Here is a 16005-nt window from a genome sequence, read left to right as displayed (position 1 = left end):
TACCCATGAACAACTCTGCCAGTACTATCCCAGTTGTTGCATTGGGGTGATCCGAGAATTAAACAAGAACTGTGACAGCTTGGTATCCGAGAGACTGTTGGCTGTTTCTTCAAGCCAGACCTCAAAGTTTGGACTGCTTTTTCTGCCAGGCCATTGGATGCTGGGTGGTATGGAACTGTCTCTGTATTCAAATCCCTCTCATTTTTAAGAAATAACCAAATTCCCTGCTGGTAACTGTTGGCCGTTTACCTGTGACCAAAATGTCTAGGACTCTGTGTTGAAAAACATGCATGTAGTTTTTCTCTCGTCGTCCCCATGTTTAAAGAATGGACCTTATGCATATCCGACCATTTTAAGAAGATGTCCACATTGGCTAAAAGCATTGAACCCATGATAGGAGCCATGGTAGTCGATGTGTATTGGAGTCAGAGGTTGACCTGCCCATTCTCATGGATATGGGGGAGAGCTGCTGGCAGTTATTTCTGTCTTCATTGACACTCTTGGCACTGTCCCGTTAACGCAGCTATGTCTGCATTCAAGCCTGGCCATCAGACGTATCTTCTCACCAACATCTTCATTTGGAGATCCCTGGATGGCCCTCTGGAGTTCAGCCAGCATTTGATGACAACCTATGTTCAGGACAATCACTCTTGCTCCACATAACAATATGCCATCCGGTGCTGTCAGCTGGTCTCTCTGGGTCCAAAAAGGTTTAAATCCTTGGTTCCCCCATTTAATACCAGTTGTTTCAGTTTCCTGTCTCCAAAATCCGATATTATCAGCTGTTACTGGGAGTATGTCCAGAAAATGTATTATCATTACAAACTCTTCCATTTGGGGTACCATTGGTGGTGTATCTGCTAATGGAAGGTGGCTCAATGCATCCACACTTGGCCTTCTGGATGGTGCTCTAACTTGTGGTTAGAAGCATTTAGTATTAAAGCTCAACACTGAATGTGGCCCGAAGCTTTGGGGGGGCATTGTCTTTCCTCCTTAAGCAAACTAAGCAGGGGCTTGTGGTCCATAATTGTCACAAATTTTCATCTTAAAGGTATTGGTGGAATTTCCTGGCTCCAAATATGATCACCAATCTTTCTTTTTCTATCTGGGCATATTTACACCCTGCATTAGCCAAAGTCCTGGATGCATAAGCTATTGCACATTTCTCTAACTGGGCCGTCTATGAGCTAATACAACCCCAATGCTATACAGGGAAGCATACCAGAGCTTTACTGGGATCATTGAGGATGACAGCTGGTTCCTTGCTTCATTGAAAGCTTCTCTATGTAACCATTTCGAAGGTTGACCCTTTTTTAGGAGTTGTTGCAAACATGTCAGGATAGATGCCAGCTTATCTTCCATAATAACTTACCAGCCCAATAAATGATCTAAGCACCTGGATAGACATTAAGGCCAAAGCACCTTTGATCGCTCTCACTTTATATTCCAACGGGTGTCACCTAGTCTTGTCACTCTGTGGCCCAAATAGGTCACTTGGGGGGGTTTGGGGGGGGGGGGGAGGTGGAGCTGGAACACAAATGTTTCCCTTCTTAGGCATACATCTGCTTGGAAAAGCATCTTAGGACTATATTCAAGTTCTCTAAGTGTTTCCTATCAGTTTTCCCTGTCATTAGGATATCATCTAGACAAATGGCAACATGAGGTAGAGCTTGCAAACGGTTCTCTACCATCTGCTGAAACATTGAACAGGCTGCCAATACTACAAATGGCAGACTTGTAGATTGGTATATGCCCTGACAGGTATTAATTGAAGTAACCTTCTGGTTTAAACATAAATACAAATAGGTGTGGCTCATGTCTGGTTTTGTGACGGATAGTCCCCTTTGCCAGCTTTGTATATGAAGCCTCTATCCGAGGGTTTGGGTATTTATCCAGCTGTGAAAAGTGGTTTACTGTTTGTTTAAAATCCCCACAAAGGGCAACCCAGCCATCGGGCTGCAAAATCAGACGACAGTCCACTCCACAAATTGGAAAGTTTAATGATTCCTTCACTTTCCAGCCTTTTGATTTCTGCCTCTACTTTTGCTCATACAGCAAATGGCACTGGGCAAGCCTTGCAGAATCATGATACTGCTTCCTGGTCAATATGCAAGATGGCCTTGGCTCCTTTGATGGTCCCTAATAGCCTCTGATAGTGAGGCTACGTTATTTTCTGCACTCAAATGGTGTTGCCCAAGCTCAGTCTGAAGGGCAAGGGTGCCCACTTCCATCAGAAAGCCTTGCAACTCATATGCTCCACTTGCCACATTTTCCAAAGATAAAGCCAGCTCTAACACCTGTTTGAAGTTTAGCTGGGCTTCTGTTGGAAGGTGCTTTTGCACAATCACATCATTCATCCCACAAACCAGACAGTCTCTAAGCACCTCATTAAGGGATAAACCAAAGTCACAGGCTTCAGTCAGTTATCTTAACCTAGTCAAAAACCCAATACATGTTCCTGTGGTTCTCGAAATGCCAGGTTAAAGTGATAGTGTCTCAAAATTAGAGGAGACTTAGGGTTGTAATATTCCTTAACTATCCTTTTGCCCAAAATGTTGATTCTCCAGCTGCTCCGATGCTGCCTGATCTGTGCTTTTCCAGCACCACACTCTCGACTCTAATCTCCAGCATCTCCAGTCCTCAACTTTCGTCTATATTCCTTAACTATGTCCATCAATTCTTGAACGGTTTAGTGCCTCAGGGAAAGTAATGCTCCTAACAACAGAAAACACTGCAGCTCCACAGGCTGTCAGGAGAATTGCACATTGCTTTTGATCAGCTGCAATGTCATTTGCCCAGGAAAAAAAAATTGCATTTTTTTCTACATACTGGGCCAAGTCCTCAACGGCAGGATTGAATGAGTTAAGCTTCCTTAACAAAGGCATAATGTTAGAAAATCTTACGTCAACTCAAAGATGGCTAGTGAAAACAGGTTTCTTCAGGATCATGCTTTATTCCCATCACCAATAGAATCACTCCACAGAGACTGGCACCCCATCACCAAGTCACCCTTTATTTACAGGGTCTTTGGCTTTAGTGCTACCTCAGTCAAAGTTCAGTATCTCTGACTCTCACTTTTTTCATATGGCAACCAGAGCTCCCTGATTGGACAAGATTAACAGCTGCTATCAGAGAACTCAGATTCTTGAAGGCCAAGCCAGGTGACCTCATTGCATTACACTTGTCCGGATAGGTGCGAGAACAGTCATGAAGCTTGACACCATCCAGGACAAAGCAGCCTACCTGATTGGCACTACATCCAGAAACATTCACTCCCTCACCACCAATGCTCAGTAGCAACAGTGTGTACCATCAACAAGATGCATTGTAGAAATTCACCAAGGGTCCTCCAACAACACATTCCAAACCCATGAGCTCGACCATCCAGAGGAACAAGGACAACAGATACATGGGAATATCACCACCTGAAAGCTTCCCTCCAAGCCACTCACCCAACCTGACTCCAGTGTTCCTCAGTGAACCTACACTGCAAAGATTGCAGTGGTTCAAGAAGGCAGCTCACCACCACCTTCCCCAGGGCAACTAAGGATGAGCAATAAATTTTGGTCTAGCTAGCAATGCCCAAGTCCTCTGAGTAGACATTGACAGGTCAGCTGTGGCACTTTATATCAGAGAAGCATCTGTCATCAGGGACCTTACAGAGGCTACACAAAATGTACATGAGGCTATTTTAAAGTTGGTCAATGTGTTATACTGAAGTTTCTCCGTGGAGGATGAGGAATACACTTCCTTCAACCTGCACCCCTCCATCTGCAAAATACACCTTTTGAATTAATATGTAAGTGCACACCAAAAAGATTCCACAATGCCCTCAGTGGTAATTCTTCCAACCGTTTGTTCTACTATCCATCTTCAATCTTTAACAATGGTAGTGTTGGGTCACAATTACAAGTGAAACAAAACACCCAGATGTGCTTTTGACACATTCCCCATCACACGCAACACTGAGACTTTGGATGATTCAGTTTTTGCTGTGGATACGTTTAATATTTTTAAACAGATGCTCAATGCTTTCTAGGCATGGACCTACAGAAGGTCAAACCTAGGTCAGACAGAGGCCTCTGGCCCAGGATCTATGAAGAGATTGTGTGGGCTTACCGACCTGTAGAATCACTCCCTTCTCCAAAAGGCTCTGCTTCTTGGCAGTCATCACAAAATAATGCGTGTCATCCTTGTAGTAAACAATATTTTCTAAATCTACACCTGTGAGAAAGTAACAGGAGCAAGTTAAACATTGTACAAGCAGGACTACTCAAACTGCCCAAATTCAGCCAGAATCTCTGCTTCTCAGTCACACAGATCCTCTATCAAGCCTGTATCGCACAGTAATACCCACAGTCTGCTTGGGATTCAGCAGCCTTTGTAAACAACAGACAGACAGCCTGAGAACCAGCAGTCATTGTGATGAACCAATTAACTCCAAATACAAACATATGGAGTGAACACACACAAAGTATCATTTAAAAAGCAAATGAAATGCTGGTACTTATTGAAGAAAGTTGCAGTATTATGTTATGGTAGTCAGGGTATAATTATACAAATGAGAACCCACAGCACAGTCTCTGACCAGGAAGGGAATGCAATGTTAATCCAGCAGAATTACACTGAGATTGAGATAAATGTGAGGTGTTGCATTTTGATAAGGCAAATCAGGGCAGGACTTATGGTAGGGTCCTGGGGAATGTTGCTGAACAGAGAGACCTTGAGTGCAGAGTCATAGTTTCTTGAAAGTGGGGTTGCAGGTGCACAAGGTAGTGAAGAAGTTGTTTGGTCTGCTTGCCATTTTTGGACACTGCAGTGGATATTACAGTTGGGATGTCACATTGCAGCTGTACAGGACATTGGAATACTTTTGGAATACTGCATTCAATTCTGGTCTCTCCGGTATAGGAAAGATGTTGTGAAACTTCAAAGGGTGCAGAAATGATTTACAAGGATATTGCTAGAGTTGGACAGTTTGAGCTACAGGGAGAGGCTGAATAGGTTGGAACTACCTTTCCCTGGAGCTTTGGAGGCTGAGGGGTTCATAATTCATGAGGGGCATGGATAGGGTAAATAGCCAAGGTCTTTTATCCCAGGGAAACCTGGGGAGGGAAACCCAATACTAGAGAGCATAGGTTTGGGTGAGAGGAGGAAGATTTAAAAGGGATCTAAGGGGAAATTTGTTCACTCAGAGGGTGGTACATGTATGGAATAAGTTGCCAAAGGAAGTGGAGGAGGCTGGTACAATTACAGCATTTAAAAGGCACCTTAATGAGTACACGAAAAGGAAGGGTTTAGAGGGCTATGGGCCAAATGCTGGCAAATAGGGCGAGATTAATTTAGGTTATCTGGTCGGCATGGAAGAGTCGAACTAGAGGTCAGTTTCCGTGCTGTACATCTCTGTGACTTAAAGAATGAAATGATGAAGACAGTTTACGCAGACAGGCTGCAATCCCTCCAGCATTGAAGATTTAGGGGGTGATGGAATTGAGATTCCGAAAATGATTGCTCACGTGTTTGCAATTTAGTTTAGGTAGACACCATGGCAAAATAACACAGCCAGGGCTGTGAAGCGGAAATGTCAGAAGGGAACTGGAAAGCTGCAGCTCTGTCCCCCTCTCCCCGACAAGATTGTGGTGCCGGGTGTTAATTGGAGCTTTGAGTCAATCCAACACGAACCTGTGGCTTCCCGCAGGTCCTGAAAAAACTTCTGGTTGAAGATGAAGGCAACGCCACTGATCTCCTGGGCCTGGGCCTCCTCCCGTGTGTGCCGGTTTATGAAGTTGGCAGTGATGGCAATCGCCAGTTTCCCCCGGAACTCCTTCCTCCGAAAACCTTGATCAGGAAAATAAGAGTTACTGAGGGGCTGATGGATCTTTTGTAATTGACCCTTATTCAGCAAGAGGTGCCCTGCAGGGGGCTGGCCAGCAGCTCTCAATACATGAAAATAGGAATCTAGTCCATGAAGGATCAGAACAGACAGACTGCAGTAAGAAATGGGAAGATACAGGGTTGGAGCAGGCTCAGAGAGAATCCAATCAAGTCTAGGATCAGTTGATAAAATGAAGCACAGCATTAGGTTGTTGTGTTGGTATTAGAGATAATGCTTTAAACTCAATAGTCACTGGGGACCGATCACATCAAGGTGAAATTTAGAAAATGAAAGTGGAATGACATGGCAATAATGCAGGACAGCAACAACCAGGGTGAGACTGACAGGAGAGAGTGAAAGAGTGCATGAGCAAACCAGGCTGGAGTTGGGAAAAGTGGGAAGAAAGGCAGAATGAATGGCTTTTATCTGAATACGTGCAGCAATCATAACAAGATGGATGAATTGATGGCACAAGTAGAAAGACATACATATGACTTAATAACCATTACAGATGTACACTTCCAAAGCTGGGAACATTCAGGGATATTTGACATTTTGTAAGGAAAATAACAAAATGGTGTGGGGTTGCTTTGCTCATTAAGGATGAAGCCAGTACAGCCCTGAGAAATGGAATTGGCAGGAGAGATGGACAGGGAGTAACGTGTCCGAGCAGAGGGGGCAGAGGTGACAGGTAGAAAGTGCCTTCTCTGTTATAAAGTTCATAACTTCCCCATCACTCCTGATCCCCCTTTACATTCCGCTTACCTTCCAGAGTGTTCCTTCGGCCATCAGCACCAATCACAGCGTCAAACTCAAACTGCGATACTTTGCTGGTTGGAGGGTTTATCTCTGCTCTCCAGCCAGCATCTGCAATCAGAAATAAGCCCAGGTAACAGAGACTGGCCAGGTAACACCATATCCTGCAGAGCAGGCATCTGTAGGGCTGGTGACAGGATTGATGCAAGAGGTCTAGTTCAAATTCAAAACTCCTTGGTAAAACAGCTGGACATGGAGATGACAGAACCCCAGAATCTGCTGCCCAGACACTCTCCGACACTCAAACGGCCATGATTTTACAGGCTAAAGTTGCACTGGTTGTCTGATTGGTATCTTAAGTGTGCACCTCATTAAGAGCTGAGCTTCCTCCCAATCAGATTTAGAGGTCATTGGTATAAACGGGTACATTCGAGCCACTATCAACGTTTGATGTTTTGGGCATCGAAAGGCCAACGCAGAATCGAAAATCAAGGCTCAATCTGAATCAGTCTATTATAGAAAGTGATACAAGGATCATTGATTGTGTATTGAAGTAGCCTCAACACCTTCTGAATTCATAGAGACAACTTAAACAAAAATATGAAGTATAACAATTAATCATTTCTTGGAAGAATAGTGATTATGAAATTAAAGCCAGGAATAAGAACACATTAAAAAAGTGAAAGTGCTGGAAAAATTCAGCATATTAGGCAAAGAAACAGAGTTATCATTCGAAAAAAATGCGAGCATTTCAGGTCATAATCTTTCATCAGAATGTTTAAGCTCACAGACCTGAAATGTTAACTCAGTTTCTCTCTCCACCAAAGCTGGCAAACCAGCTCAGTATTTACTGCATGTTCTAATCTTATTCCACACTTAAGCTATCTGCAGAATTCACTCTCTGTTGTTGTGCGTAGTGTGTAGAAGAACTTTCAAACGATGTTTCATAAACTATCACATAAAAGAATTGTCAGTAAACACTGGAGCTCAATATGAAAAGGTCCACATGGCTGGGTGGATATTAACTTGACTAAGTGACAAATTGACAAATTCTTCTTGTTCAGATGGGAGCTCAACTGCATTTAGCCCCAGCACTGGTGTTGGGGTGACTTCAATTTTTAATTGCTTGAGTATTGTAACACTGTGCGATATACAGGGCACAGGACTGAACTATAAATTTTTTTGGTTAAGTGCAAATCTTATTGTGTTTGATGGAGTGATTCTCACCATGAGGCCGAGCAAGTTATCTTGCTGTTTCTTACCAAACTGAACATATTAATTGCTATTGCCACCTGAATGGTGTGTATCATGTCCACCTTTTGACCCATCTTACCATCTGCCATTCCTGGACCAACTCTCCCATTTCTGGACATCTGCTCTAAGATCAGCATGCCATCTTTGAAAACCTACTACAGAAGCCCTGGCATCTGTCCTGCTCTTTCTTGGAGATTGAGGGGAGATGGCTGAGGAAAAGAAGTTAGTACTACAGTTCTTCAACAAAGGCCTGCAGTTCCTGACTGAGGGGGTATACAGAGGACAGGAATGGCCAGCAGAGAAGACCACACCAGCAGACCATGCCAGCCTGGTCAGAGATCGTCACCATGACCAGTGCCATCTCCTGGGGGAGGAAGATTGGGTTGCAGTGCAGGAAGGTGAGCCATACTCTGTAATGTAGGTGCCACACTCTGCTCTCTCTCATGTACTCTATCTCTGCCAGTTCTCCCACCAAGGCTCATGCTCTGACACCCCATCTGAAACATGCAACACCTTCCAACTCGCTCCTTTTACCATCCCTTCACTAAACGGCATGCCTGATGTAACGTACACTGCCTCCTCACTGCCTTGAAATACTTTAATGTTCTCCCCTATTTGGATCATGTCTGAGAGCCACTTTAGTCCTTTCTGTCATTTTGCGAGAAGACAGTCCACAACAGTTGGAGCAATGCCAAATGAGAAGGGAGGTTGTGTGATGTCCATATCCTCACACACCATACAGGAAGAGGATCTTTGCCCTCACAACATCACATTCTGTGGCCGTTGCAATCAGGGGCTTTGCAGAAATGTAAAGGGATGAGTAGCAGCAGACAGGTGTCCGGGACACACTGGCGAGTATGTTCAGAAGCTTTAGCAATGCAGCCTGATCCGCAACCATTTGGATAAATTGGCAGGAGGCCTGGCCAGCCAGGCGCAGCAGCCTCATGCAATGCTGGTTCGATGCACACCCCTGCACTCCATTAGCCCAGACAGTGGGTCCTCAATACAAAGGCAGGGCAGGAGTGAAGCAGGTAGCCTTGGCCCCTCACCAGGAGATCGGATAGTGCCAGGTCTGGTGTAGCAGCCACATTCAGGCCCCTGGACAGTTCCTGGTCTAGGTCTGGGACGTCCACCTCCCATCCAGACCCAAAGGTGTCTGGGATCATCCAACCAATTGGCTGGGCCAGCAGGGCTCCAACTATAGAGCAGACTTCCTCCACTCCTTAACTGCAGAACTCATGAGCTCAGTGTGGTACAGAAAGAGAGAGAAAGAAAAAGGAAAGTGGACACATGGGGGCAACGGCTAACAATGCTCTGCAAATAGATTGTCTCCCGAACAATGTTATGCGATCAGTTCGGTATTTCACAAATCAATGTTTTTCATAGTTCATGCAGTAAGCCTTGTGTGTGTGGGGACTAGCTTTGTTACACTCTGCAGCAACTCTCCCAGGGAATTAACCAGACGCTGTGACTGGCGATATACAACAGGCAACAAATGCACCATTGTGAGAAAGATACCAAAGTGTCGAGAGAGCACGGATTGCCTCTGACACCTCACATCCTCTTCACTCACTCTCTCTCTCTCTCATACACACCACCTCGCAATCAAACACTGACAGCACCTCATACAAACACAGTGACAGTATCTCTCACACTCTCACAGAGGTGTACACACACACTGACGGCGCGTCTCTCACACACGCACAGACCGCGCGTCTCTCACACACGCACAGACCGCGCGTCTCTCACACACGCACAGACCGCGCGTCTCTCACACACGCACAGACCGCGCGTCTCTCACACACGCACAGACCGCGCGTCTCTCACACATGCACAGACCGCGCGTCTCTCACACACGCACAGACCGCGCGTCTCTCACACACGCACAGACCGCGCGTCTCTCACACACGCACAGACGGCGCGTCTCTCACACACGCACAGACGGCGCGTCTCTCACACACGCACAGACGGCGCGTCTCTCACACACGCACAGACGGCGCGTCTCTCACACACGCACTGACGGCACGTCTCTCACACACGCACTGACGGCACGTCTCTCACACACGCACTGACGGCACGTCTCTCACACACGCACTGACGGCACGTCTCTCACACACACGCACTGACGGCACGTCTCTCACACACACACTGACAACACGTCTCACACACACACACTGACAACACGTCTCACACACACGCACACACACACATTGACAAACGTCTCTCACACACACGCACTGACGGCACGTCTCTCACACACACACACTATCGGCATGTCCCTCACACACACACACAGTCGGCACGTCCCACATACACACAGACTGCACGTCTAACACACACACTGACAGCATGTCTCACAAACTGACAGCACGTTTCACACACGCACTGACGGCACGTCTCACACACACGCACTGACGGCACGTCTCACACACACGCACTGACGGCACGTCTCACACACACACTGACAGGACGTCTCACACACACACTGACAGGACGTCTCACACACACACTGACAGGACGTCTCACACACACACTGACAGGACGTCTCACACACACACACACTGACAGGACGTCTCACACACACACACACTGACAGGACGTCTCACACACACACACACTGACAGGACGTCTCACACACACACACACTGACAGGACGTCTCACACACACACACACTGACAGGACGTCTCACACACACACACACTGACAGGACGTCTCACACACACACACACTGACAGGACGTCTCACACACACACTGACAGGACGTCTCACACACACACTGACAGGACGTCTCACACACACACTGACAGGACGTCTCACACACACACACACACTGACAGGACATCTCACACACACACTGACAGCACGTCTCACACACACACTGACAGCACGTCTCACACACACACTGACAGCACGTCTCACACACACACTGACAGCACGTCTCACACACACACTGACAGCACATCTCACACACACACACACTGACAGCACGTCTCACACACACACACACTGACAGCACGTCTCTCACACACACACTGACGGCACGCCTCACACACACACACTGACAGCACGCCTCACACACACACACTGACAGCACGCCTCACACACACACACTGACAGCACGCCTCACACACACACACACACTGACGGCACGCCTCACACACACACACTGACGGCACGCCTCACACACACTGACGGCACGTCTCACACACACACACTGACGGCACGTCTCACACACACACACTGACGGCACGCCTCACACACACACACACACTGATGGCACGTCTCACACACACACACTGACGGCACGCCTCACACACACACTGTCAGCACGCCTCACACACACACACACTGACAGCACGTCTCTCGCACACACACTGACGGCACGTCTCGCACACACACTGACGGCACGTCTCACACACACACTGACGGCACGTCTCACACACACACTGATGGCACGTCTCACACACACACACTGACGGCACGCCTCACACACACACTGTCAGCACGCCTCACACACACACACACACTGACAGCACGTCTCTCGCACACACACTGACGGCACGTCTCTCACACACACTGACGGCACGTCTCTCACACACACTGACGGCACGTCTCTCACACACACTGACGGCACGTCTCTCACACACATTGACGGCACGTCTCTCACACACACTGACGGCACGTCTCACACACACACTGACAGCACGCCTCTCTCACACACACTGACGGCACGTCTCACACACGCACTGACGGCACATCTCACACACGCACTGACGGCACGCCCCACACACACACACACTGACGGCACGTCTCACACACACACACTGACGGCACGTCTCTCTCACACACACTGACGGCACGTCTCTCTCACACACACTGACGGCACGTCTCACACACACACTGACAGCACGCCTCTCTCACACACTGACAGCACGTCTCTGTCATAAACACACACGGCACGTCTCACACACACACACAGACGGCACGTCTCACACACGCACTGACGGCACGTCTCACACACGCACTGACGGCACGCCACACACACACACACACTGACGGCACGTCTCACACACACACACTGACGGCACGTCTCACACACACACACACTGACGGCACGTCTCACACACACACACACTGACAGCACGTCTCACACACACACACTGACAGCACGTCTCACACACACACACTGACAGCACGTCTCACACACACACACTGACAGCACGTCTCACACACACACACTGACAGCACGTCTCACACACACACACTGACAGCACGTCTCACACACACACACTGACAGCACGTCTCACACACACACACTGACAGCACGTCTCACACACACACACTGACAGCACGTCTCACACACACACACTGACAGCACGTCTCACACACACACACTGACAGCACGTCTCACACACACACACTGACAGCACGTCTCACACACACACACTGACAGCACGTCTCACACACACACACTGACAGCACGTCTCACACACACACACTGACAGCACATCTCACACACACACACTGACAGCACATCTCACACACACACTGACAGCACGTCTCTCGCACACACACTGACAGCACGTCTCTCGCACACACACTGACAGCACGTCTCTCGCACACACACTGACAGCACGTCTCACACACACACTGACAGCACGTCTCACACCCACACACCGACAGCAAAGCGTGCACACACACTCAGACAGAAAACAATAATTGTCAGACACAAACTTACAACACCTCACACAGCTGCAGACAGTCCCTCACATGCACCAAAGTGCAATGTGACATACACACATGCCACCCTGCGCCCCCTGACTGTACTTCACAGACATTCACATCAACAGCACACCACACAGATTGACGGCACCTGACAAAAAGAGTATACTGACAAAAAGAGTACCTTACATGATGGCACAGTGGTTAGCACTGCTGCCTCACAGCCCCAGAGACCCGGGTTCAACTCCGGCCTCAGGCGACTGACTGTGTGGAGTTTGCACGTTCTCCCCGTGTCTGTGTGGGTTTCCTCCGGGTGCTCCGGTTTCCTCCCACAGTCCAAAGATGTGCAGGTCAGGTGAATTAGCCATGCTAAATTGCCTGTAGTGTTAGGTGAAGGGGTAAATGTAGGGGAATGGGTCTGGGTGGGTTGCTCTTCAGAGGGTCAGTGTGGACTTGTTGGGCTGAAGGGCCTGTTTCCACACCGTGGAAATCTCATGTAATCTAATCTCACACACCGAGCACCAACAGCACCTTGCATTGACATAGAGACCACTTTTTACACACACCTGTGAACAGCAACTCTCTCTATCACACAAACACACTTATCCTAACAGCATCTGACACACAGAGAGCAGCTCACACACATGAACAACCGCACATCACACACCCACACCAAAATGCCTTATACACAAATACAAACACATATGCACAATGACAGTATGTCACACACATGTACAACTCCTCACATACATTGACAGCTCCTCATCCAGACACTGACACCTCCTCAAACAAACACAACAGCACCTTATTTGTGTACAATCATAACACGCCAACAGCACCTTTCACACAACAGCTTCTTGCGCGCGCGCACACATACCCTCCCCCCCCCCCCCCACCTCAGGTGTACATACGCACTGACACCTCTCATACACACAGCAACAGTCCCTCATACACACACACACCCCAACAGCATCCTACACACCAATGGATGGCACCACATACACTCTCACATATCCCCAGAACCTCTGCCCTGCCCTTCCCACATCCCACCTCACTACATCCAGGAGCAGTAGTTTGCACCTAGTGTCTCTATTAAATTCACTTACTTGGATTTTTCTGGCCTCTGGGAGGGAGCAGCCCACGGAACTCCACATTCAGATGGATCTCAATGCCCAAGATCAAGGCAATCTTCAGCAGGACCAGCTGCAGCTGTCGGATACCTGTCAGTGCAGAACCAGTTGTGAATAGACAGCACTCAACATGTTCAGACAGACTTCCCTGCTACTACCCACACTCTCAGACCCGGTGAAGAAGCCGATTGCTCCCTGCACACTGTGCTTGCTGATTTACTGCTGCTCTTCACCAGACATTCAACAACAGGAGGCATCACAGGGCTATCCTCTCAGGTCAGAAAACTCGAGCACCAGGCTGTATGTTGAACATCCTCATAAAGAAGTCAACCTCTGGGACATATACACAGAAACCCAACTAAACAGGTTATCCGGAAAATATGTTTCAATGCAATGATATGGAGTAACAGAAGTGTGGATATAATGAAACTGTCCCTGTACTTCAAAATTCCAAGGGGACATTGCAATATGTTACTTCCCAGCTCAGTTCTGAGATTTCAGCAGAACAACGAGGATCAGGGGAGAGAGGATAGCCAATGCAGGACAAGAGGAGGTCCAATAGGGAGGTGAGGGATACAGGGAAAATGTGGAAATGGGAGTGATGGGGATTGGGGGGGAAGAAATGGGGAAGACGGAGATATACAAGGAGAGATGGGATAGAAAGGGAGAGACGGGAAAAACAGGGATACAGAGGCAGAGATGGGGAAGACCGCAAGAACTAGGCCATTCAGCCCATTGAGTCTGCTCAGCCATTCATCAGTGATATGTTTCTCAGTCCTATTCCCCGCCTTCTTCCAGTGAGACTCGATCCCCTTACCAAATAAAACCCTACCTGTCACTGTCTTAGAGACACTCAATGACATGACCTCCATGGCCCTTTGTGGCAACAAGTTCCACAGATTTACCATCTTCTGGCTAAAGAAATTCCTCCTCATCTCAGTTCTCAAAAGGTTGTCCTAGATGTTCCCTGGGATCCTAGTTCTTCCTATTCATGGAAATATTTTCCCACGTACAGTCTATCCAGGCTTCTCAGTATTCTTTAAATTTCATTCAGTAAACTCCACCAAGTACCAACCAGAGACTTCAACTGCTCCTCATATAACAAGCCCCTTATTCGTGGGATTATTCTTGTGAATCTCCTGTGGACTCCTAGGTCAGCACATCCATCCTTAGGTATAGGGCCCAAAACTGTTCACAATATTCCCAGTGCAGCCTGACCAGAGCCTTATGTAACCTCAGCAGTACATCTCTGATCTTCTTCTTCAAATTAATGTTCACATTGCATTTTCCCCCGTAACTGCCAAATAATTCTGCATGTTGACCTTAAGAGAATCTTGAACTAAGACTTCCAAGAACCTTTGTGCTTCAGATTTCCAAAGCCTTTCCCTATTTAGGGAACAGTCTGTACCTCTATTCTTCCTGAAATTGCATAACCTCACATTTCCTCACACTGTATTCCATCTCCCAGTTCTTTGCCCACTCTGCTAGTCCAGTTCCTTCTATCCACTTCCTCAACACTACCTAAACCTCCACCTAACTTTGTGTCATCAGCAAACAGTAACAACGCCCTCAGTTTCTTTTTTCTGATCATCAACGTGTAATGTAAATGTTTGTCATTCCAACACTGACCCCTGCGGAACTCAACTAGTCACCACCTGCCATCCTGACAAGGAACTCTTTATCCCTACTCTCTGCCTTCGGTCAGTCAGCCAATCCTCTATCCATGCCAGTTTCTTGCCCCTAACACTATGGGTCTTATCTTATTTAGCCGCCTCCTGTACACACCTCGTTAAACACCTTCGGGAAATCCAGGTCAATTGCATCCACTGGCTCCTCTCTCTGACTTGCTCGTTACCTTCTCAAAGAATTCTAACAAATCTGTCAGACCTCCCCCTGATGAAGTCATGCTGATTTCAACCCTATTTTACCATGCACATCCAAGTACTCTGCTATCTCATCCTTAATAATGGACTCTAAAACCTTTCCAATGACCAAGGTCAGGCTAACTGGCTTATAGTTTCCTGTCCTTGCCTCCTTCCCTTCTTAAACAGAGTGTTACATTTGCATTTTCCAGTCACCTGGGACACTCCCTGATTCCAGTGATTTCTGAATGATCACCCCCGCTATCTCCTTCAGAGATCTGGGGTGTAGTCCATCTGGTCCAGGTGATTTATCCACCTTCAGACCTTTCAGCTCCCCCAGTACCTTCTTCATAGTGATGGCCATTACACTCAGCTCAGCCCTCTGACTCTCTCAGAGCTCTAGTA

At 47.5% G+C, this 16005-nt stretch overlaps 1 protein-coding gene across 2 annotated transcripts in view; it reads right to left on the bottom strand.

The window, feature by feature from the left end:
• LOC140458192 (protein-methionine sulfoxide oxidase mical3a-like) overlaps positions 1-16005 on the bottom strand; it is a 433786-nt gene that overhangs the window by 296538 nt on the left and 121243 nt on the right. Inside the window, exons 5-8 of one of the 2 annotated variants that reach the window (XM_072552429.1) lie at positions 13715-13828; positions 6641-6742; positions 5683-5838; positions 4120-4224 (exon numbers count right to left, since the gene is read on the bottom strand). In XM_072552429.1, coding sequence (XP_072408530.1) covers positions 4120-4224; positions 5683-5838; positions 6641-6742; positions 13715-13828 — 477 coding nt within the window. The remainder of the gene's footprint in view (positions 1-4119; positions 4225-5682; positions 5839-6640; positions 6743-13714; positions 13829-16005) is intronic. The other variant, XM_072552428.1, reaches the window with a different exon arrangement.

The sequence above is a fragment of the Chiloscyllium punctatum genome, chromosome 32 (genome assembly GCF_047496795.1).
Source record: "Chiloscyllium punctatum isolate Juve2018m chromosome 32, sChiPun1.3, whole genome shotgun sequence".
Lineage (NCBI taxonomy): Eukaryota > Metazoa > Chordata > Chondrichthyes > Orectolobiformes > Hemiscylliidae > Chiloscyllium > Chiloscyllium punctatum.
Note: the sequence above shows the minus strand (reverse complement) of the source record. Positions and strands in the feature narration are given on the sequence as shown.